A 22,944-nucleotide genomic window follows, 5' to 3' on the forward strand; every position below is an offset into this window, starting at 1 on the left:
TTTCTGGATTTCTCTTTGATTTTTATAAGATATCCTTCCCAATTTATGTTAACCCCATGGATAAACCTCTTTCTGAAATCTTTTAATTTATTGTCTACTCATGCTCTCTATTGAAAGTATTTTTAAAGACTCTTCTGAAACTCCTTGTAAGAACACCCTATCAGAAAGTTAATATGCTATGCATCTTTTAGGCAGATTTTCAGATGTCTGTTTCTATTTTTTTAAGCTCTCAACTTTCATAAGAAAATATCACCAATATATGCACACAATATTTGCATTTTCTGATAATGTGTATTTATTTGTATCCAGAAATACAAATGTTGGGATCAAAATACGAATATAAATAGTATTCTAGACGCACAGCCCTACTCCTTAACACAAAGTAAAGTGGAATGGATGTAGTCAATAAGGGAATGCCATAATCTGAGAACTTGAGGAGATGAAGCACACGGGTGTTTGACTTTTCTGGTTAGGTCAGTCTGGGGAATCACTAGGATGGCTATCTAACTTAGAATGACATACCGGTACTAGTGCTACCTGTATTATTCAAGGCACATTGGGCACATAATTGTACTTTCATTTCACTATGACATCACAAGCTGCACTGCTAGCAAAGAAATCACACACCCCTAAAAAAAACTTAGGAAGGAATGACAATTAGAAAACTAAAATTTTATCTGTGTTCTATAAGAAAGTTCAATTTGGCACATAGTTGGCAGTTTTTATGTAATTCTTAAAATTGCACTCACTTGAAAAAAAAATCCATATGTTGTCATGTTGGGAAAAATGTTTTCAGAGCAGTATATCAAGAGTTTAAAACAGGGTTAGATGAGGTGTTTGATGACTGCCTGTGATACCCAAAGACAGGCTTCAGATTCCCTCCAGCCTAATGTTCCTACTTGTGACAGCCACATGTTGGCCCATGATTTATGGCTGGTATTGAATGTGACCATGGGTGACAATAAAGTCACGGAACTCCTCAATGACTACAAAAGAGAATATGGGGGGCTGATGCTGTAATCTCTCTGCACAAGGTTTCCCACTGTTGTTCAGAGGAGCACTCTTTTGTAGAAGCTTATTCTGAAATTTTGTTTCCCTTGGAGCACTCTCTCTAGCAATGGCACACAAAAAACCCAGGCAGTGGTTTGCCTGGGTAATACTGTCAGATAGAATTATTTTTCCAGCTTTCCAAAAGTTCAACAGCAGCTCATGTTTTAAGGATCCCATGTGGTCTGTAACTATGGAATGGACTCTGTAGCATGCTGTGTTTCACATTCATCAGCAGGTTTTTTAAAAAATATGTCATCAGTATTGTTTTCTGCATCTATTTTCTATTAATGTGCAACTTAGAGATTTTGGCATTTACCTGTTTTAGGCCTCACTTTAAGTACGCAAATCACAAATCTCACTATAAGTACGTAGATCACAAATCTCACTTTAAGTACTCAAGTTACGTATCTGCTCTCCACAAGCCTTGAAGCTAGTCAGTGGATAGTCAACCCCACCAGAATATGATCCAAATCTCTTCCTGGCCACTCTTCTGGTCAGTGGTGTTGACTGATGAGGAAGCTTTTGACTCAGACCTAGAGACCTTTTCTTTAAATCTTGCTATCATAACAGTCTCAACAACAAGCTGTCACCAGCTTCACTGTGAATATTTCATTTGTTGTGGTTTATAATATATTGTATCAGTACAGCTTCATCTCTCCCAAGCACTGCCATAGGCTGCAAGAAGGTAAAAAGACATTAGGAGAGTATTAAGTGCTGTATTAAACACTAAGGGGAGCACCTGGATTCCCCTATAAGAAGCTCTCCAGGGTGGCGTAGGCCTCCGAGTAAAGCTGAGTTATGTGCTTCCATGACACCAAACCGGCTGCGGTGGCTTCTCTGGCTAGTGCCATTCATTACCTAGATAAAAGAAAACCTGGCAAATAACTGTGCCAGGTCAGTGCCTGGTCAGTTTGCCTCGTTCAGTCCTTGAGAAAGCCTACCCCCAGACATATGAATAAACATAACCACATGTCTTCTGCTGTCTTACTTTGTCCTTCATAAATAGCAAATGATTAGAAGATAAAAATGCATGTTTTGATAGAAAGAAGAGAATTCTCAGGTGTCCAGCTCTGAGGTACTGAACTTCATGATGAATTTTATTGTCTAATTTCACATACATTATAGGAAAACCCTTGAGGAGTCCAGATGCATACAGGCACTGGCTTGAGGATCCACCAAAAAAGAGAAAAAATAAAAGAAAGTAAAGTTTGTAGAAAGTAATATATCATCATAGATCTTCGGTATCTCCCTTGAGGAATGTCAGTGGCCACTAACCAAGTGCTCGAAGTCAGTCACAGCCCAAAGTCATTTAAAGAAACAGCTGCTAAGTAAATTGGATGAGTCAAACAATATTTATCTCTAATTCAGGACTTAGTCCTCGACAGGGTTATAGGGTAGCATATCTCCTTGAGTTATCCACCACAGGTACAGTGTACTAAAATTTATTGTTTAACTTGTCAAAGCAATGCAGTTCAAGCAGAGATGAATTTTTTTTTCTGTTAAAACATCATTTCACCTTAGATATAAAACATAGGGGGTTTTTTAGTATCTAAAACAGTGGCCTAAATGATGAGGAAAGTAGATTCTCTGAATTTTTGTTTTCCAGACAAACCATGGATCCCAGGGGAAAAGGTAAAACTATTAAGGCCACTGAGTCTTGAAGGCAGGTGTTCATTTTTTGCATATATACTAGAACCTTTCAAAAAGAGAACGTGGTGAACCATAAGAAGCTTGTAGACATACAAATATAGTATAAGACTAATGACACTACGCTTTTTTTTTCAGTATGTAAGTTTCAATGCAAGTTTTCAGTAGGTAAGCATAAGTTGAGCTGGTTTTGTGCTTGCCAATTGTATAGGTCAAGGGAGGGATGGAGGGAGCATCTAAAATGAACTCGGGGTAGAAAAAAAAGCTCTCAAGGAGGAAGCACCTCACCTTTCAGCTGGGGAAATGCAGTCCCAATGCATAGTTTGGGTTTTGCCTATTTTGAACAGTCTTCTGGGAAGTCACCTGGAAGAGGTAAACATCAGCCTTGAATTTATGCTCTGCATCTCTTGGAATGAAGTTGCTAAGTGAAGAAAGAAGGATTGTGCTAAACTGCTGAAATTCCACTGCAGTTTTCTTGCCACTTAGGAATTAAGAAACCTACAGCCTGCCTAGAATATAAAGAAAACTCTGACAAATGCTCAATGTGTAGGTTGAAGACACCTAGAATATTGATTACACACTGTGGTGCTTCGAAGACATCTAGAATATTGATCACACACAGTGGTGCTCTGGAGGAACTCCAGCAAGATCGTCGTCCCTCCTTCTACCTCTCAGGCCAGGAATAGCATATCCTTCAATATCAATAAATGCTAAAGGCACTAATGTAAGAGAGACAGAGATTTCACTGTAAGCAAGAAGAATATACCTTTAAAAAAGAAACCTAATTCTGTAGGCAGCTTAAGGTTATGGGATGTGGTTTGCCTCCTGTTAGTGCTTTATGGAAATCCAGAAAGAGCAGCCAATGGGAAAAGCAGCCTGTTATGGCCAGCCTTTACAGTCTGCAGTGGGCGCTTTGTTTTACAGCTTAGAAGGTAACACCAACTGTCCAGATTGTGAGGCTAAAGAAATCTGTCTCCAAATACTGAGTCTCCCTTCCCACAAAGTCAGCAGTACAGCAACAATGGTCTTTCCAGAGCTGTCTTGCACCTGGTCGCTTGGAGCATGGGCAGGGCAGAGTAATTTTTCTAGATGTATGCTAAATTTGGTGTAAAAAAGAGGTAAGCATCCTTCCCTTCATGAAATGACCAAGTAAGGTGAGTTGTGATAAATTCATGCAGCAATATGAGGGTCTAGACTCTGAGACATGTTAGGGCTGCAAAAGTGTTTGAGATAGCTGTCTGAGTTATTTGGCAAGATGCCTCCAGTTCCAGAAATATCATTTCCTATCAGCTAAAGGCTCATGTGTCACTGCTGTTCCACAGCTGATGAATGTGCAAACTGCCAGGCGGGTGCTTTGGAATTAGCTGTGGGTAGTTGGTGGGAAGAACTGAATAAGAGGAGTGGGACAGATAGGAACTGCACAGCAATAAAAAAATAATTTCTTCCTTCTCTTTTAGCTTCACTACTCATTGCTGTCTCTGAGAAGGCAGTACCATTTTTATTAGTATGTACAATATATGAATATACAGTTGAGAATTGATGAAGGAGAAAATGAGCATCTGAAATAAGAAAGGTTATCAAAGTGCCCGAGTGTCTGAATCTACAGCCATACGTCTTGATTTGAAAGTTATATTAAAATTGTGTGGCATGTAGCATACTTCAGTTCCACATTACTGCTGGACAAGGAGCCAGCATAAATTGGCTGCAACTTTTTGTACACTTACTCTTGGAAGAATGGCTGTAAAAGAAGGAGCTGTCAGTGTGGTAGGCATCAGGGCCAGAAGAATTGAGAAGACGGAATTAAGCAGAACAGTATTCTTATACATTCTTAATTGCCTTGAAAATGCTGCCCTCAATGCAGGCAAACACTCTCCATCAACTTTTAATTGAAGGGGAGAATAAGAGGTTTGACTTTAGATCTTCCTGGGGAAAGTTGGTTATCTAAATAAACCCTTACAGTCTTTTCTGTAACTTCAAAAAGTAAGGAATGTAATGTGAAGAGACTTGATTTTGTGGTTTTACATACATATCCAAACGCATTAATTTCACTAGTCATTTGTTTTTGCCTACCTCCATTCCCTTCTCTTCCTTGGAAGGGTAAATAGAAGTATTAAATAATAAAAATGTAGTTGAATAAATGCAAGTCTTTAATGTGAAATTACCTGATAAGAAAATGTTGTAAAATGCTAAAAGTTGCTAAAATCTAAATGCCAAAGTCTGTTCTAAAATGCTGAAATCTAATATGCTTACATTTCTCATGGGACAGTGCGCAGAAGTGTTGTTTTTTTCAATTTGCAAAAGAAGCAGAAGAATATCTGGAGGTTAATGAGAATATTCTTACTCCTACAGAAGGATATGGCACATAGATATATAGAGACCACATTTCCTAGGTGTCTAGAATAATCGTATTTTGACTGATGCAGAGCCTAGAAATCTTATCTTCCCTGATCTCTACAGTTTTTCAGTGGCTGCCAAAGCACAGAGCAGTGAAGCAGAGAGAGCAAACCAAGCAATGAGAAATGAGCAGAGGAATGAGTTCTGGAACAGAACCTGCCAGCCTGGGCTGCTCACCTTACATGAAATCAATTTTTTGCACAAAATGCCAGAGTAGAACATATTACATAGTAGAATATGTCCTCTGCTGTCAGTATAAGAGCGAAAGCCAGCAGTGTCTGGAGATTCTTTCTTGGTTAGGACTGTGGAAAAAAGTGGAATTGTATGCTTCCAACTTCTGTTTACGAAAGCACTCAGAAAACAGAGGCAATATGAATGGACTTAGCAGAATCGGTCTTCCAAGTAAGGACCCGATGGAACTGTGTGCTTTTAGCAGGAATGGGTAGCCATGAGCAGAAGTGTAAGAAAAGCATACGCTCATCATCTAAAAATGAGAATGTTTCACTTCCACACTTACTCCCAGGACATTCATTCAAGTATGGAATTGTTAAACAAACCTCACTTTACCTGTTCAAGATCTAATGGTGGAAGGTATCTTCTTGTGCCTCATCTGCCTCAATAATCCCACCAAAATCAATTGATTGTGCAGAGGGTTTGCAGGATCAGGCCCCTAAAAGGACAAGTGCTCCCATTCTTTTATTTAGGCTTGAAATATTCATAGTGTTCTTGCAAAATATGGCTGAAGGTGGCTGTTACAGTAGACTAATCCATAAATAGAGACCAGAATATTCAACTTGAATTCTTGCACTATTGCAAATATAACTCTCATCCTTAAATAAAATCCGTACTTCCAAGTGCAGGACACAGATTTGCAGAGTAATAGATTTTACAGAGAAATTTGCTACTGAGAGTAGCAAAAACTTCAACACGTATTTTGAAATCAGCAGGTTATCATTGGTTTAGAAAACATCAGATTGGGCAGATTTTTCTAAAAATAACGTTTTGATCTTGCCCCAAAGTATTTCTTCTCTGTGTTTCTAATTTGAATGTCGTCAGTCCTTAGTGAAGTGATTCCCCTCCCCCACCTAAACCCAGCTCTGTTTCTGATATTTTAGACAAGTGAAAAACAGAAGAAACTATTTTGAATAACCACAGTTAACTTTTGTGTTAGTAAATTGTTTCAGTTGAAAACTCACTGGAAGCACAGAGAAACAGCAATGACAGGCAGTGATGTTTCAAAGAACATGACAGCATTTCTTTTCCTTTAGAATTACCATTGCATTAGCTTTTGCTTGTTTGCAGGATTTTACTTCTGAGGAGAAAAGGAACTGCTCTGCAATCACACCTACTACTCATTTTTTATCAAATACTGTGTAGAAGAGGCACACGTTTTTTGAGATGATGAAGTTATCAGGTCCTCCAGAGGAGAAAAAAATTAGAATTTTGGTTTTAGGTATATTTTAGCTTTAATCATTTGTAACCATTTGTTATCCAAAGGGTAGTGAAAAGCCATTGTTATTTAGTTTTGAATCTGTTTTGTTTGCTTAATAACAATTATTGAGACAGTCTATAAAAGGACTAATCTAGTTTAACACTGTAAAACTAATTTTTGAAAAAATGGGTAGTTTAAGAATTTAATGGTCAAAAGCTTGAAAAATATGAAGTAGCTTTTTAAAGTAAAATATAGTTGGTAGTTTAGGAACAAAATGAAAATAACCTTTTTCTATATGTGGCAACTCTCCCATGTTTAATCCAAGTGTGACAATTGAGTTCCTGTAATGCACTATTCACGTCAAAAGTGTTCCGTCTTCAGCTCAGCCCCAGGGAACAACTGCCGTGAGTAAGGACCACAATATTTAACTTTATGGAAGGAACAAAAAAAGTCCTTTGGCACACATGTTTTTCAGTTTTGTAGAAGAACTTTGAAAGAAAAAAATAAGAATGCATGAGAGCACTTTTTAGTAAATTGTAATCTGAAGAAAGTCACATATTCCTAGTGCTATTATATAGTGATTTTTACTCATGGCCTATCAACTATGATCTGCTACAATGACACAAACAAGCAGGAATCTTGTCCTGCTTCGAGTACTTTAGAAATCAATGACCATCCTGTGTTTAACCAGTCATAAAAAAGACAGATAAAAGCTTGAAAAACCTGTAGAAGTTATACCTACAGCTGCCTCAGCGATAGGCAAGTCTTTTGTTTATATCAAAATAACAGCTTTCTTATAACTCTACCTTTTCACCTTAAGTCAAAACCAACACGTGTAGGTAAGTAAGTGGCTAATTCCATGAATCCCAGACCTTTGCAGAAAGTAACGTCCATGTTTTGATCCCACCAGAGACATTTCTTATTGTCTTTTGGTGGTTTCTCTATAGCAAGAAGATCACCAATTAAATATTTCCCAAAACCTATGGGGGACAGCTCAAGCAAGTTTAAATACAAATAAGTGGTTTCACTGGTTTTGGCCTATTTGCCAGGGCCAGTGTATGTTGCTCTGAGCCTCAGGGATACGGCAGCATTTTGAAGAAAGTACGGGAATGAGGGACATAAATGACATATTAAACTTTTGCCTGAATTGTGTATAGCTTCTATGCCAAGGGAGAATAGTAAAGATTCTAATATGCAATAATTATTCATAAACATCGCTTACACTACAAATTCAGCTGAACTTTGTAAGAATCTTTTCCTTAAAATAAATAGCAGTAAGGAGAGAATTCTTCCATGTTTTTCTTTTTCAGGCAATTACATATTAAAATTCTTCATCAGGCTCTGTGATGGTGAAGGTTAATATGGCCTTTATAATTTGAGATGAAACTGACCGTGTCTTTCACTTTTTCTGCACTTTCACCATCCCTCTGCACTGTGAAAACACAGCAGTCTTCACCACTACAGGCAACATTTAAAGATAGAGGTATCCAACCCAGTAGACCAGGTTAAACAGCAGGAAGGATGTAGGAAAAAAGACCCTAGAGTAAGAGTCCAGTTCTAAAATGTCTATGTGAATCCGTCCTCTCCTCCATGAGCCTGATTTGCACTCTTCATAACAACAGAAAAAGCTCTGGCAGTCTTTCCCATCCAAACATTCATAGACACACGCATCTTCAAATTCTTGCCAATACATGGTATTGTTCAACGTGATGACTGTAGTTGGTGGTCTCATATCAAGTACAGAATAATTCTGAGGAGAGAAAAAGAAACCAACAGTTTGATAAACTTCCATGGTGATGTACATCACAATTAGAAAGAAATCACAGGAGCTGGGAATAAGAGGGTAACGCTGAAGGAATTCTGGATCTGGGGATCCTCTTTCTTTCCCTCAAAAGATGCCATTTCAAATGAATTTCCATAGAGAGATTGTGGAGTGGCATATTCAGTAATTCTAGGTGTATTTTCTACTTGGGTAACTCAAGAATATATTGCCTAGTAATCATTTTTTCACGCTTAGGAGTTCACTTGACTGTCAGAATATTATTTGCAAGTTGCTATAAACACTTGCAGCTACTACATTTAAGAATGGACCCTGACAAATAAGAAGGATGTTCCCCCTCCCTGTTTAATTACAGAACAATATCCACTTGGTGTAGCTGCAGTCACTGCCTCTTAACTTTACCATGATTTATAAAAACAGGTATGATTAGCAACATAGCGATGATTTCAGTACAGCATTTCAAAATGCCATCCCTAGGCATGTCCCCTTAGTGCTTATCACACTAACCATGCTCAGAAATAGGGCACTTTGATATCACTCATCCTCACAGTACCACTCGCACCTACAGGCCTCTTCTTCTTCAGTGTACTCCCTATTTACAGTTTGTCAGCTTTTCTGTCACACCATTTCCTCATCTTGAAAGGTGCTTTCTCACAATAGTCTCCTCTCCCATCGAGCCACCTGTTCCATCCTCACAAATGTCATCTCCTCCACTGACATCACTAGGAAAGGTCCCATCATCTTCACTGCCTGTCTGCATCGACCCAACAAAGCAGACTCCAGCCCGGTCAGCACAGTTTTCTCGACCTCAGGGGCCCTTCCTCTCCCTGGGACTGCACTTAGCATTGCCTTTTCCTGCAGAAGCATGCCAGGTATGTACTACCATAGAGGCTAGCCATGCCTCTGCATCATGCCCGCTTGCATTCTGGAAGGTGCTCTGGGCCCCCGCTCCACACTTGCTATACAAAATACGCAACATTTCCTGTTGAAGGTGTTGGGGTGTGGGGTGTATCTGAAGGCTTTCCCTCTGTATGTGAAACAGATCGGTGTTATGGTTGATGTGCCTTAGGGGAAATTTTCCTTTTTCTATTGAATTTGTTTTCTTTCTACAAATCCTTTGGTTTCGCACATGATAATATTACTCATCTCATTAAATTGCTGGTCCTTGAGCTAAGATCTTGAGGTGGCGTCCCTCTGCTTAGATGTTGGCATCTCCAGCATATATAACTACATCTGAACAACTGCCCTATGGTATCCAGCCAATTACATCTAGGGCACAATTCATCTCATCATAAGTAGATGGCTAAAATCTCTCAGGTGCATTGTGCTGTGGACTGTAAACAGATTGCAGTTAAGCAGCAGATTATTGCAAATCTATTTGTTGTGAATGACTTTATCCCTGAGATTAGATGACACAAATTACGCCTCCACGGTTTTCTCTCTCAATTGTAAAGTTTCAGGTGGCTGGTGTCAGAGCTTTACAATGTGCTGCCACATGGAAAAAAGTCTAAGATTATTGTACAAGCAGTCATTTTTTGGCTGTAGCAGTTTGGAGAGGAAAAAAACTATGACTAGAGTATATATGAAATTCTGCTGTACCACTGTGTTGCATATTGTTCATTTCTTGCAGAATTTTATGAAAAAATTCTATGCCTGCTTACAATATTTATGTTAAGAAAAAAAAAAAAAGGCTAATTTAGATCTCTCCAGATGATTTCAGTAAGTGAAAGGAAGTAAGCGCCCTGTTCTGCAAAGGAAACTTTCTCATGTATCAATAGCCTAGGGGTTACTTTTTTTTTTTCTGTTGTATCAACTATCTGCTCAGGACAGAAAATAAAATAAATGCTCTGATAATACAGAGAAATTAATCTAGTTGCTTTAATACCTGTCATGTAGGAGGGGTACAGCAGTCACTAGATACCAGGTGAAGGTGGATGGTAGCCACTGTGTCCTGTGCATCCTGCTGAGCTGGTGTTGGGAGGAGAGGGATGCGCACAGAGTGGGCACAAGCCTAGTACCACCTGAGAGCTCTGGCAAGGCAAGGCACTTCTCAGGTGCCTTGGACAAGGCAGTGTTAAACACACTTAATAAAATTATTTCAGACAAGGTATAAGTGTGTTCTCTAGGAGGAAAAACAAGGGGTGGGATTACCTGAACACAGACTTACTAAGACTAATATATTTAACATTGTAGGTGGCATTGCTACAAAACTGAAAAAGACAACAAGATGATATCTTGAGAGGCAGACACACTGCTTATTTTATTCAGTTTATGCTACAACTTGAACATGGAAATTGTTTATGTATAGAATAAGGCCCTGCTCAATATCTGTCTTATAGTGAAAAAGAAAAGAGTAAAAAATTGAAAAGGCTGCAGATACTTTCCAGGCAGATCAGACTGACTAGATCTAGACAAAGACTAAGAGTGTTAAAACCCTATTGTCATTTTAATTGCATATGTTTTTCCTTTTTTTTTAATCAGAAAAAGGAAAATGCCACTGCCCATGCAATGCGCCTTGTTAACTTCGTCTTTCAGAAAAGTCTGTCCAATGAGTGACAGCAGCAGCAAGTGCATAAATGCAGTGCTTGCTGTAACCAGTTCATTTTCAATGTGCAGACTTTCAGTGACATATGAGCTCTTTAAATACATCGGAAAACTCATGGAAAAAAAGGTGTACATAATTATTTGTAAAAGGTAAGCTAGCAGCATGAAGCTAGCAGTTGTAAATGATAAACTTCAGCATAACCAAACCAAGAAATGCAAAATCAATGGTTTAGTTCTGTCCCTGTTCTTATTTGGATCTGATAGCTGGGAAACAGGCCATCCAACCAGCTGATGAACTGGCCCTCTGCATTGCTTTATATTTATATATATTATAGTAGGTGTTAAAGTTGTGTACCTAAATTGTCTGAAAATCCACTTGAAAGCTTGCTACAGATTTTACAGATATGCAAAAATGAACTATTTTCTATAAAACTCAGTTAAAACTCCATATAAGTTTATGATATAACTTCTGCTTATTACTTTTTTATAAAATGTAATGAGAAACTGCAGTATTATATAAAGCAGAGACACAAACTTTCTCAGGTAAAAATAACACACAATATTCTACACTTGACCCTTCTCCCTCCCAAATCATTTGATAAGTCCTTATAGAAAGAGGCAGCTATGTTCCTCTGCCACAGCCAAAAACAAACTGACCTTTTAACAAAAAAGCAAAACAATATTTGTAGTGAAGTCAGAGTAAAGCAAAACATAGCATTACAGCTTTCTCAGGAATTATTGCAAGTAAATGTCAACCATACATTCATGCCTCCATTGCTCTCACTGAATAAAATAGTTTACTCACCATCACATGACCAAAACTGACATCAGGTAGCTTAAATAAAGATAACAAAATAATTATTCAGAAAAAATCATACTTATTGCTTCATATGCATCTAATGTTTAATAACATATCTTAAACCAAACCTTTAAATGCGTTTGTCCATAAAACAATTTATGTTGAGTGTTTTATATGTTCAGCATGGTGGTCTGTAAACTCAAAAACTGCATGAAACATCAGCAGAATGCACACCTAGTTTCCATCCACTTTAAATCTTTATTCAACCAGTTACATTTATGTATTTAGCAAACAATATCTAAGTGAGCACCTGTTCTTGTGTTAATTTCAATCTCATCAGTGTTGCATGCTTTCCCTCATATTCGTACACGTCTGGAAATACATCCTGCTCACAAAGGTATTAATGACTTTTTCATTCAGTCTTTCTATAGGATGGCAATTTTAGTTTGATCATTAAGTTCATTTTGATTGTCTCATACATTTCTTTTGCCTTTTGTGTGCAATGCATTTTTACAAGAACTAGTAGAGGTTTAATGGAGTTTTCATTGACTAAGTCTATGGCTTTCTAGGCTTTCTAGGCTTTCTCTAATTCCATACTTGTTTCAGGTTTTCCTTCATTATTTCTTCATTCAATAATTTTCTATACCTCTTAATTCAATCCGTTTTTACCTTGTGACCTATTATTCCCTGAATTTAGCCTTCTGTCTCTTCAATTTCCCTCTTCACATTTTGCTGTTTGGAGTTGTATACCTATTTTGTATTTGGCTTTGTATTTCTGACTCCAAATGTCCTTATTTCCTCCATTGCACAAAATGGCATCCCACATCTCTAGCTATGGATCTCAAACACATAAGATTTTATCACTGATCTTGAGTGGACAACCCACTTCCCCTTCTCCATGTTTACATTGGCATTTTTTTCTCCATTATACTAGCCCCTCTCGTTCTGGTAGTCAATTATGAAGTACACCAGGCAATTCTTCCTTCATGACCATTTTAATCGGTTCTAAATAAACAGCTTTTGTGGGTATCTTGGTGATACTTCTGGAAATAACTTTTTGGCCAAAAATGCAGCCATGTATAAAACCTTTAAGTGAACTCCTCTGTTTTTGTACTTAGGAAAAAGCCCCTTTTTGCACAGGGCTAAAACCGAGTGCTAGTTCCCAGTGCAGACATTGAAATCCTGTTTGTAAAGTTCATAGATATTTCTAGACCTGTTAAAGCATGAAACAGCAGATGCATTTGAATATACATTGATGTGCATATATTTGTATAAAAAGCTATGCAATCTGTTTCAGTGGGAGTCCTTTATGACTACCAGCATAGTAATTGGAGGACAAAAGACACGTAAGCAGGGTTGCTGCTTAATGGTCAGCAGGTTGCTTCTGTTAGGAACAGACCTCACTCAACAGGCACATAACTACTACTGTTACTGTGGGTAACTATTTTCCATCAGCTTTCACGGCAGATCATACCACAAACTGGGAAGAGCTTGGAGGAGTGGAGTATCATGGGATTACAGGCTGTCATTGAATGATTCTCTGCTGTCTGAGCCAGACACATGCTAGAAAAGAAATTAAATGCTCCCATCTTACCGACTTTTTCTTCTTAGTACAGTTTGGTTTCCTGCAACTTGAGTAGTAGTTGAGGGTTGCATACTCCATCAGAGCAGCAAAGACAAATAGAAAGCATACAGTCACAAACAAATCCATAGCGGTGACATAGGAGACACGGGGTAATGACTTTCTTGCAATGGTACTCAAAGTTGTCATGGTCAATACTGTAGTGATGCCTGCAGAAAGAAACTTGATTTAATTGCATAAAACAGCATTTTGCCATGCCGCAGAAGAATCTTTGGAAACAAATGCATAAAACAGAAATCCAAAGCATACCCAAATAATTCATTAATTTCATTTAGTAGTATGAAAATTAATGGAAAATAACATTAGTAGTGCCAGTCATATTTTGTAAACAAAGATTTCCTCAGCTATTTTTATTCAACTTTGCAAAAGTGACATTCCCATGCCTCTTGATATGCTTTTCCTCATCTCTTCCTTTTTCTAGTCCCAGTTAGTTGGAGATGGGAGTGAAGGAGAAGGAGAGAATGAAGAAACTTTTTAAGAAAAGTATAAAGCAGAAAAGATACTAAACCCAGAAAAATAAAAGTAAGAAACTTAGAAAACAATGAAGAAAACACAGTCTTTTTCATAGTAGTACTGCTTTCATGAAAAATCTTGTGCTCAAGCAAGAAAAAAGTGGGGGAGAAGAAAAAGGAAATTTTGCTGCAAGGTTCTGACCATGAATTTTGAAAATATGTTTTCACACTGCAGCTTCCTTGGGAGTCCTCCACTGCTATTCTCCTCTGAGTAAGGGAGAACAGACTTTCATACAAACTTCAGATGTAACCTTAAAGGAAATAGCCTTTTTAAATCATACAAAGCATCACATATAAGATTGTTTCAGTAATAATTAATATAATGGGAATTACTTAGTGTGAAATATCCTGAAACAATAAAACCAGTCCTAGAATGAAATATATGGGGTGTCAGTTATTTGGCTGCTGGTAATTCATATAATTTCTCTTTATTCCTGAGGTATAGAAGTCTTTTCATTCCCACTTTGGACTGACGCTTTAATCATTTTTTACGAACTGCAGGCTTTCTGAAAGAAAAAATAAAACTTCTCAATGGCTTGGGAAGAAAAATAAAGCTCTCACTTAAATAAGCCTCAAGAGAGAACCTGTTCTAAAAACAGCATAGCCATAAGGTAATCTTTCTTTTTATAGTTAAAGTGATATTTTGCAATGGTACAGAGTGTTCGAAATGGCAGGGGATGACTGAAATTATGCCTTATAGTAAAATTGCTTCCGACAAACAGCACTCTAGACAGGAAGAAGTGTCTGTGGATTACTTTTGACTACTTTCTGTTTATGAAGGAATGCCCACCTCTGATTTGTAGCATTTGATAGAAACTACAGCAATTCACAAGAATAAACCCCCACATTCAGACTGTTAGAAACACCCTGGAAGAGCCAGAAGTCAAATTATTGCCTGTGCCTTGACCTTCTCTGACAACGAATAATAATTAATTATATACCTTAAATATCCACTATCCAGAAACACACAAAAAAAGGGAAAAAAATGTTGAAAAAACCACAACCCAATAATCAAGATGAAAGCAATGCTGATAGGAAGTAAGAAATGTGGACTTTGTATGTACCTTGGACACCTAAAAGCTATTGGGAAAATATTTGTGTTTCCTGTCAGCTGTGCCACATCCCAATATAAGCACATGTGGCTGGCATGATCCAGTAACCTCTCCAGAACCCCTTCAACAACAGTTCCGTAGCTAGCTGATGCTTTGGAAAAGCTCCAGAGACAAGCCCCATGCTTAGCCATTCATGATGGTAGTCAGCTGCAAAGACGTCCAACTGCAAAAGGCATTGACTCCCTAGCTTTCATTTGGCCATCACTAACTATCGGTTAATTAGTCTTCCTGTATGACCATGACTCAGGCCTTGGGAATCACTAACTTCAGAAGAACTGCATCCAGACTATGACACATCCTACAATATGAAATTAAGTTCTTTAACACTTTCTAACCCACATTCAGATGTCTAACACAAATCTGTCTTTTCAGAGCCACATATACATGCACCTGCTCTCAGGTGTTTTACTACCTTTAAAAAATGACTCAAAACCTGTAGCCTTCTTCTGCACAATATACAGTGTCCTTTTTACCTGGACTCAAGGACACGTTTTTATTTCCCACTTGGCCTGTGATAGGATCTCAGATTACTTTAGGACTTTTTTTTATAATTAAAAGTCAAAAAAAAAAAAAAAAAGAAAAAAGCTTGCAATGCTCAAAAAGATTTTTTGCAAAGGTCTGCAATTTTTCTACGGAATGCTGTGTTGACAATGTACTACTTTTCCTCTATTTTTACTGAAATGGATGTATAACTTTGTATTAGTTGTGACAAGAAGTATTGTGCAGGTATCTGTAATGATGACCAGCTGCCAAAGTGACTATGGACAGGAAGGCAGAGAAGTGAGAAGTGAAAGAAAAATTACCATTAGCCTCTGCACTTAAGTATAGAAGTCCCCAACTCAGCCTGAGCCCTTTATTCATGCCTTAAGCCTGAATTTGAAATGTCTGCCGAAAATATGCTTGAGACTCTGAAAACCCAGGTGAGAACTAAGCAAAACCAGTGCAGCAAATCATGTTGTAAGTGCCTCACTGTTACAGAATCTGGGAGTTTTGGGTAGCTCCGCATTAATTTTATCTGATTGAAACAAAGTAGGTTCTAATAAACTTACAGACACAGCAATGATGTAAGATTTATTTTGGTTTTCAGATACTAATTATGTCTATCCTCAGTCTTTTTGACGACAAATCACATTTTGCTACCACAATATAAAACCTTGGGGAAAGGAAATCTTGGCATTATCACAAGCCGTCATAGTTTCTGGATTATCATCTGTCACATTTCAGATTACGGCAAGGGCATGAGACAAGATTGCTGAGCACATAGACAGAAACATCCAATGCTAAAACAAGCACATTTTTACTGCTACTATTTATGCAAAATATTTTAATTATATGAAATCCAAAAGAAAAGCATCATTCTTCATTTAAGATGAAGCTTGAACTTGGATCCCAGCTCATAAACAAGCAAGGAGTTGTTTTTGAAATCATAAAAATACTACCCACTGTGTCAATTTTACATTTGACACATAGGCACAAGTTTTAGAATATTAGAATGAGTCTTATGGGGATTCATACATAGAGCGAAGAGAAAGAAGGTGGACCAGATGATACAGTTTTGTAATCTTATACAAGTCAAAATGTATAGCTATGCATGTAAGAATAAAATGCAGCACCCGTTAGTTCCAAAGAGAATATCTAGGTTCCATGCCCTCAGCTCATTTTATCTCTCACACTAAGAAAATTCAGTTTGTTGAGTGGTTTCAAATGCAATAAACCTTGCCAGATGAAATCGTCGTCTCTCACATGGGTAGGCTCGTATGGTAAAGTGAGTTTTGCATCTGTTATTGAAATTCACAGTACTCTCAAACTGTCTGTTTCAACAGAATATTAATATCAGCCAAGGACAGCTTTGAATTAACCTGGCTTCAAAAATTTCAGGTAGACAGATGTAAGCGGGATCTTACAAGCTTGTGTATAAATACTGTTTGTGTCATTTATATTCTCTGAGCAAGTTCCATACCAAAGATGCTGTTTGATAAATCAGAAAGGACTGTCTGGGAGATGCAGGGATACGTAATGCATAACAACACTTTAACGTTTAGATCATTGGTCTAAACAGTTATTTAAAATTATTACTGTTTGAAATCTCCTCACTGGGCAACAGTATGCAAAGTGAGGTATTAGGGGCTTCAGTGTTAGAAACTCTTTGTCAGCAAGGCTCGGTTTTTCTTATTTTCCTAAGGACATGTTGATAGGACATGGGAGGAAAGGTGTACTGCCTTTAACCATGCTATCACTTGTTTGTAAACTTAATTTTTCCACTGTTTGTTCTGGCACCTGTTTTGATCATTTGCCTGTTTTTCTAGGGAATGAGCTTAAAATGGAATGACAAGGACAGCAATGTTCATTTTTTGTTAAAAACCATCTCTATCTTCTTGTACATCAACACATTGCTGGCCTTGATACCCGCTGTATTTTTTTAAACTGCAGTTTGAAATTGCTCTCTAGTAACTGCCTAGTCCTATTACATATTTTACCAATTTTGAAAAAGCAGGGGGAAATGGGGATGAAAGCTTCAGTTTAACTTAATTCCCTTCATTTTCAACGAAAACAACCTATTCTTTTCCAGATCATAACTTTTCTTCAGACACTTGCTGGCTGCTGTTGACTTGAACATTGGGAGAAGATTGTTTTGATTACTAGAGACAAGCAGAAACAGTAGAGCGCCATTTTTTTTTCTCTCTGAATGGAGAGCAGAATAACCTGGGATCACAAAACAGAGTTCTCATCCAACACTCAAATTCTATTTCCAGCTTCCCACTGACTCTTCAGGTGGTCTGGAGTGAGTCACGTTGCCACTCTGGGCCTCAGTCCCTCAAAGTGCATGTGAAAAAGGGACTATGGTGCCAAGTTTTTGAAGACTACTTTGACACCTCTAGACTTGGATGGTGCTGCTGAAAGGATACTTATGGTGTCATTTTTTTCCTCACAGCCAAATACTTTGATTACTTTTTGTTTTTCCAGCACAGAAATAGCTTATTACTTAGCGTCATTCAGAATGTGGTAAAACCTATCCTTCACATAACTGTGAGTAGTTGCCAGAGCAGGTTTCGTGCACTAAATCTACAATTCATTGCAAGTAATTATTAGGAAAATTTCGGTGCTTTGCCTTTGGCTGTATTACTCACAATTTCACCATGTGCCTCTACCTAAATGTGGATGTGTGCTGTTGCTCAGACAGATTTATAAGTTGCATTATACAAGCAGACCTACAGTAAACTGGGAACATTTGCTTACTGCATCCTGAGCATCAACAGGCAATGGCCGATGTGGGGGCAACAGGACTCTGTGCAAAAAGAGGTGACCCATGTACACATTATTTTCTGGTCATTTGACTTTATTTATAAAAAGGTTATATTTTAGCCCAATAATTTAATTATTTATCAGAATTTTAAGAGTTAGTCATGATAACATTTAATATAGCCTTGGAAAGATCTCATTTTTGTGTTCTTACTTCAAATCCATGACATCAGTATATGAACACATTTTTTCCTCTAAATTTCCTGCTGGCTGAGGGGGTGAGGTAGGGAGAGTCATACTGTTATGACTAGTGATCTAACCTACTTCCATGTCTAATTAATTGGAAAATGGAGCTGTGTGGTATGGGCAACTGCCATCAGGGACAGGGTATGAACACTGCTTCTGGAGAATTAGTAATGCAAACTGCTAGACACGCTTTCTCCCTTTTCTCTTAAGCATTGTGAAGGATGGTCAATCTTTCCTTATCTCCACTGAGTCACCCAGTTTAAAAGGAAAGGAGTTCATCAGAGACATATGCTAAAGGCCTATTGCTCAATTTTCTGGCCACCCGAGGAAAGTCTACATAGCCAGGAACAGGCAGTCATACAGCTGCTCTGTCCGCACCTTTGCGTCATCTTCATGCTGTCCTGGAGGTGGAGGGGGTCACAGAATAACTGTAAGCCTGAGGGTCCGCCATGTTGCTGGGGCCGCAGTGTAAAAGGACTTTGGCACTCACGTGAAGGGAGTGAAGACTGATTATTCCTTTCTCAGAGAACAACCTCGGAAAACTGGACCCACATGATGCCACATTAGTTATAATGATCAGAAGTGCTATGTTTGCTAATTTTACAAAATGCTGGAACAAATCCAGCAGGTTATGGTTTTGTGCTGAGCTCACACAAAATGTTTTTTAATACATAAAATATCTGTAAAGTGTCAACCAGTGTTGGCTGCTTGCAGTTGTCTCATTACAGGTTTTCTGGATCTTTTCTTTCTACTGATCCTGTTGCATAGCTCCATGTCACTGAGCTGCTCTTGGTTTGAAAGGATGTCCCTCACCACTCACTAAGAATTAAAGCTGATACAACTTCCCCCTGGGAAGATGCCTAAGGATTGATAGCAGGAATGGCTGGCATATAGCTTCATTGCTTAAATAAAGCTGTGGCTAGTGGGGGAGTTACACTTAGAGGATATTTTCAGTAATGTGTTTCTTCTATCATTCAGCTGAAAGATAAAAAGCTATTGAAGCATTAGAAGTTTGGGGAGGAAAAATGTTTGTAACCTGGGCCTTGTGCATCCTGAATAGATGAACGGAAGTTTTTTGTATGAGTGAAGGATTTAAAGTGGGATCAGACTTCTGGACAAGTTCAAGAGACTTAGCAGCTAAAATCTCTTTCAGAGTGAAAGGACTTCAAAGGCTCTTTTGCACTTCCTTTGTATTTTCCCCTTCAGGGCCTTTATGCTAGAAACCACAGCACCCTCAAAATTGGTGGTTGCTCAGGTTTATTAGTACAGGAGAGACTCAGACTGAAGCAGGACAAGTCATTTTGAACAACTGTACAAAGGCTGCATTGTCAAACAAGGTGTCTTCCTCCTGAGAGCAAGTAGAGCACCTCTACACAGTGTTTGAAAAATAGCTAACATGTAAGTAACCACCATTTCTAATAAATGTTTAGTTACTTGGATGAAAAAGGATGAGGAGTACTGGGTAGCCTTGATCAGCTCTTTAGGGGACTGGGAGGCAGAGGTAGTTTGTACAGATAGCCTCTCCTATACTGTGAACGAAGGCTTGTCAGCGCACAGCAGCACTCAAGAACAGCCTGCTGCAAGCTGCCTTCACGTGTCCTCCAAGGAGGTGCAGCCTGTTCACAGCCCTTGTCCTCCAGCCTTTCCTTGTAGCAGCATCACCCTCTCAAACCTGGGGACTCAGTTGCTCCTATGCAGGCTTCCCACCTGATTTCAGCCCAAAAAGTCAGGCAGGCCAGTTTTTAATAATTTGTTCTTTCAGACTGAAATGATTTAGAGAGTCCAGCTGGTTAGCTGGAGATGGTAATGAGCTCCAGCAGAAGGAAGCAATGAATAATAGCTGGGAATGGTAGTCTCTGTGCTTGAAAGCAGATATGTAAACCTCGACACAGCCTCCCCTTTTTCACTAGACTCGTAGATTTCTGAATCAGTTAGCATTGGCAGCCCTGACAACCACAGTCTAGACTAAAATGTTGCTTTTCCTTCAGTTCTGATGTACACCTATAATTGGCTAGTATACACCCCTATGCCCTTGGTGCTAGCAAAACCTGCAGGTTCTCCTATAGACATAAGACTAAATGGTCAGGATTTCTAAGCGTATCCTGAAGCACAATGCCAAAATGCACATGCTGGTTCTGAAATAAATTTACTGCTGGAAAACCTATACCAGCATGAATCTCCACAATCTATGAAAAATGTTTATACACCTAGCATGGAGCTTAACTTCAAGCACATAAGCTAGAACACTTTGCATGAGTTAATATTATTATATTGCACAGTTTTCTGTATATATAAGACATAATGCCCTGTGGGGGAGAGTTTCAGAAAGGAAAGAAGCCAGCAGTGCAATTAATTTATTCTTCAAAAATGTCACTAAAATATCATACTGAGAACAAGGAGACAGACATTAATTCTAGAATATTATGCAAAACAGGTGGCAGTGTCATTCCAAAGGGTCAGGGTAGTTTACTTTTAATTGCCCTGTTAAAGGCAGTAAACCAGAGGCTTCAGTGATTGTAGATTTGGGTCTGTAAGATGTGGTGGCAATAATCCAAAGCATTAGCTAGTGGTCTTTTTGAAAGAAAGCTGACATTTGCAAAAGATAGCGTAGAAACTATACAAAGAGGGCAGAAACAGGAATTATTAACAACTTACCTAATGCTGTTCTTGCTGGTGTGGCATCTTTTTTAATCCAAAAGGATACCCAGGAAAGAACAACTGTTAATATGCAGGGAATGTATGTTTGAATAGTGAAGTATCCCATTCTTCTACTTAAGTCGAAGTATATAGTCATGACTACATAATCACCTGCAATAATAGCACAGAAAATAAATTGACATTGTGGTAAGATACAGACAGTTGTTCATTGAGCTGCTAATTTTTTAAACTTCATAAAAACACTGCGTATGAAATATTTCTTACTGTTTCAAGAGCACCTGTGCAGCAATGCTCATGTGAAATAGAATTCAATTACACCTTTCAATTCTAATTTCCTTTAGTTTTAGGTCTCTGTGGAATTATTGACCTATTTGGAAAGGCAGAGGCTCTCAGTAATCATTCTGGATGAGTAAATTTTTGAAAGGCATCTTGGCTTTCCAGGTTTGGTATTTCTGGGTGGTTCCATGATCACGAACAGTAAACTACTATCATTCACCAGATTCTGTAACCAAGCCACACAAAATCCCTCCTTCTCCAAGCTGTGTCTTTTCAGTTTAGCTCTGCCCTAATTTCACATTTGAGTGATTTCTGTTATCTTCTTTTGAGATATGAATCAGGCAGTAGGGGTCTTTATGGTAAGTGTAGCATGCACATGTGTATGCCTTTACAGAAGAAGTCATTTATAGACACTAGAGCCTTGGTGCTGGCAAGAGAGGTCAGACTGCATACTTTTAAAGGACTCATCATTAAAAATAAAGTCTCTTTTTGTCAGCATTCATTTCAAAGAAGCTGTGGTCACTTGTATCTGTAAACCTTCAAAAGGTGAGCCTGTATATATCGTTTATTATTCTGCTCTGATTCATAAAATCAAGAGCTCAGTAAGAAGGCTAGTTTATCTCACATTATATAATTTTCTTCACAGTATCTCTTCTGCTAAGCCTCATGACTCCACAGGGGATAATAATCTGTCCCTCTCTTTCTACCCAGTAGAGGCTACTGACCTTATCACCTCTCTCCTTACTAACAGCTCCCTTAGCTTCATAAATGTTAACTATCCTTTTCTCTCAGACAGTCACAGTGATTAACAATAATGAAACTGAACTGAGACCAATTTCTGTACTTTGCTTGAAGTATGTTGTTTCCATTTCAGATGTGAAGAAGAGTTTATATGCCTGAGACTTTTATCGGGTTTTGTCTGACTACACCAGACTTGACCTAATAAATTTTATTGCTTCTTGTTACAAACCTTGACTTTCTAGAATACGATATTTGCAGAAGGCATCAATTGCAATAAGTAGGTAAGCCTGTTCTGTTACAGCAAAATATCAGAAGACTGAAGAAATTGGTAGCACAGAGGCATTAATTCCCAAAGGAATGTATGTACAACTCACCCGAGTACAGGCACAATGGGTTCATTAAGAGTTGAGACAAATTAAAGCTTAATATTCTAGTAACAGAGAGCATATGAACAAAAGCATTTAATGCAGTGGATATTTTGACTATAGCTAAATATTACATAGAAAATAAATTACTTCAGAAAAATAACTTCCACTCAAAGAATCTCTGAAGGCTACTGTAAAATAAGTGAACTACCATAAGCTACAAATTCAAAGGTAAATAAAAATCTGAGGGAGGGATTTGGGGAGAGAAACTTAAAACAGTGAGTCAAAAGGAAAAGTTTCCATGTGTTAAGTACATCATTTTGAGATAGATATATTTGGAAGAGGTTGATAAGCTTGTGGGTGCTTTCATCATGCCTCTGTTATTTTCATGAGTACTGTGGCATAAAAAGCATGTGACCCCAAGGAGCTGGACAGTCATTTCAGAAGCCTTGTTCATTTGGCATAATGAGACAGAGCTTTAATGAAAGATCTCAGTGCTGTTCCAG

The 22,944-nt window shown here is 38.2% G+C and overlaps 1 protein-coding gene across 1 annotated transcript in view; it reads right to left on the reverse strand.

Annotated features, from left to right (window-relative positions):
• Positions 1-292: 292 nt before the first annotated feature.
• LOC104051281 (gamma-aminobutyric acid receptor subunit gamma-3) overlaps positions 293-22,944 on the reverse strand; it is a 61,219-nt gene continuing 38,567 nt past the window's right edge. Inside the window, exons 3-6 of the mRNA XM_009512304.2 lie at positions 21,054-21,206; positions 13,241-13,437; positions 11,653-11,682; positions 293-8,273 (exon numbers count right to left, since the gene is read on the reverse strand). Of these exons, the coding sequence (XP_009510599.2) occupies positions 7,995-8,273; positions 11,653-11,682; positions 13,241-13,437; positions 21,054-21,206 (659 nt within the window). The 3' untranslated portion in view covers positions 293-7,994. The remainder of the gene's footprint in view (positions 8,274-11,652; positions 11,683-13,240; positions 13,438-21,053; positions 21,207-22,944) is intronic.

Source organism: Phalacrocorax carbo, chromosome 1 (genome assembly GCF_963921805.1).
Source record: "Phalacrocorax carbo chromosome 1, bPhaCar2.1, whole genome shotgun sequence".
NCBI classification, from domain to species: domain Eukaryota; kingdom Metazoa; phylum Chordata; class Aves; order Suliformes; family Phalacrocoracidae; genus Phalacrocorax; species Phalacrocorax carbo.